Source organism: Kryptolebias marmoratus, linkage group LG14, assembly GCF_001649575.2.
Source record: "Kryptolebias marmoratus isolate JLee-2015 linkage group LG14, ASM164957v2, whole genome shotgun sequence".
Taxonomy (NCBI): domain Eukaryota; kingdom Metazoa; phylum Chordata; class Actinopteri; order Cyprinodontiformes; family Rivulidae; genus Kryptolebias; species Kryptolebias marmoratus.
The window spans coordinates 24,297,949-24,299,751 of NC_051443.1; the positions used below are offsets into that span (position 1 = coordinate 24,297,949).

Below are 1,803 nucleotides of genomic sequence, written 5' to 3' on the forward strand. Positions count from 1 at the left end.
CATACTTGCCAACCGTCCCGCATTTAGCCCCCCTGTCCCCTGTCCCACATCACCATGTGCGGGACAGCCAAAAGTCCCGCATTTGGCCCTCACACGCCACTGCCTTTTTGTCACTTTAACGCTATATTTAGCGAGTTTTCAGATCCCTCTAGCATTTTTTAAAGCGACTAGCGACAAATCTCGTGACTTTGGCGGCTAAATGTGAGAAAGTGCTCATTCTGCAGCGTGCCGTAAGCCCCGCCCACTTCCCCAAGCACTGACAGCTGTCAATCTCCCAGCAGAGAGGAGACTCGTGTGAGTCGTGTTGTCATCTGATGACAGAGAGCTAAAGATGGAGAGGCAGAAAGATAAAGATGGAGGCAGGAAGTGGTTGAAAGACAGCAGGAAGTTCTGTCTGAGCATCAAGAGGAGGCCTGGAAATGTTCAGGTTAGCTAAAGCTGCTAATACTAATAAATAACAAGTTCCAGCTGTTTACTGATCAGTATTTACAATCTAACAGCTGAGAGGATGGAGAGAAAGATCCAAACTGGAGAGCAACTATGACATGTGTTTAATTCAAATTAATTGAGCAGAATTCAGGAGAATCCTGTTGAATCGATGATGATATGACTCAAACACAGATAATGTAATACTTAAAATGTGAATGTGTGTGTGTGGTTGGGAGGAGGGGGAGTCCTGATTGTTATAAATCAGCAGAATCTTTAATATAAGTTGTATTTTTTCGCCGCGGAGCGAGGGGACATTCGACGAACTGACCTTCATCATCAGCACAACCGTGTTGAGAGCGATCAGGGTCATGATGGCGTACTCGAACGGCGACGACACGACGAACTTCCACATCCTGTACTGGAAGGACTCCTTGTTCTCGGGCATGTATCTGGTCAGGGGCCTGGCGTTGATGGCGAAGTCAATGCAGGCCCTCTGATGGCGGAAAGGACAAAACCACAAACAGACACTTCAGAGGAAGAGGAATCCTCCATGTTTTAAGAACTCGCCTGTATTCCTGCAGGATGAAACCAATATCAAAGTGCGCAGATCTCCCCTCCCCCCCCCCACCTCGTTCTTCTCCAGGCTGCACTCAGACATGGCCTTGTCTCCTTGCTCCTGGAAGGTGATGATGATCAGAGCCACGAAGATGTTGACGAAGAAGAAGGGAAACACCACAAAGTAGACCACGTAGAAGATGGACGTCTCCATGCGGAAGCCGGGGCTGGGGCCCTGGTCCTCGTACGTGGCGTCCACGGAGTGCTTCAGGACCCTGGAAACATCAAGTCCTTCAGTTTTTACTCAGCCCTGTCAGGAGTCATCTTTAAATTAGTGGCTAAAAATCGATATTTACTTTCCAGGAACTGGTCCTTCTTGTAACAGAATGCTATGAGTCGCAAATTGTGCCACGAATGGAGGTCAAGATGGATGGAAGGATCCAAACTTTAGCGGTCCTGACTTCCTACGAAGTCAGGGGTGTCCAATCCTGGTCCTGGAGGACCACCATCCTGCAGGTTTTAGATGTTTCTCTGCTTTGAACACCTGATCTGAAGGATTGAGGGATGAACCTAAAGACCTGCTGAGGAGCAGGGAAACATCTAAAACCTGCAGGATGGTGGTCCTCCAGGACCAGGACCAGGACTGGACACCACTGGTTTAAAGTCTTCATCTGTAAGTTAATGTTTGGTCTTTTTTATAATCTCTTAAGTTCAGTTTTTTTTCCATGGCAGTGGTTTTCAAATATTTGAAGTCTTGTCAATCCCTCCAGGATCTCATGGGCATTTTTTGTGATTGTTGCAGCTAAAATGCCTGATTAC

General features: G+C 47.4%; 1 protein-coding gene across 1 annotated transcript in view; it reads right to left on the minus strand.

The window, feature by feature from the left end:
- cacna1bb (calcium channel, voltage-dependent, N type, alpha 1B subunit, b) overlaps positions 1-1,803 on the minus strand; it is a 140,768-nt gene that overhangs the window by 41,938 nt on the left and 97,027 nt on the right. The window contains exons 32-33 of the mRNA XM_037979527.1: positions 1,058-1,259; positions 758-922 (exon numbers count right to left, since the gene is read on the minus strand). Coding sequence (XP_037835455.1) covers positions 758-922; positions 1,058-1,259 — 367 coding nt within the window. The remainder of the gene's footprint in view (positions 1-757; positions 923-1,057; positions 1,260-1,803) is intronic.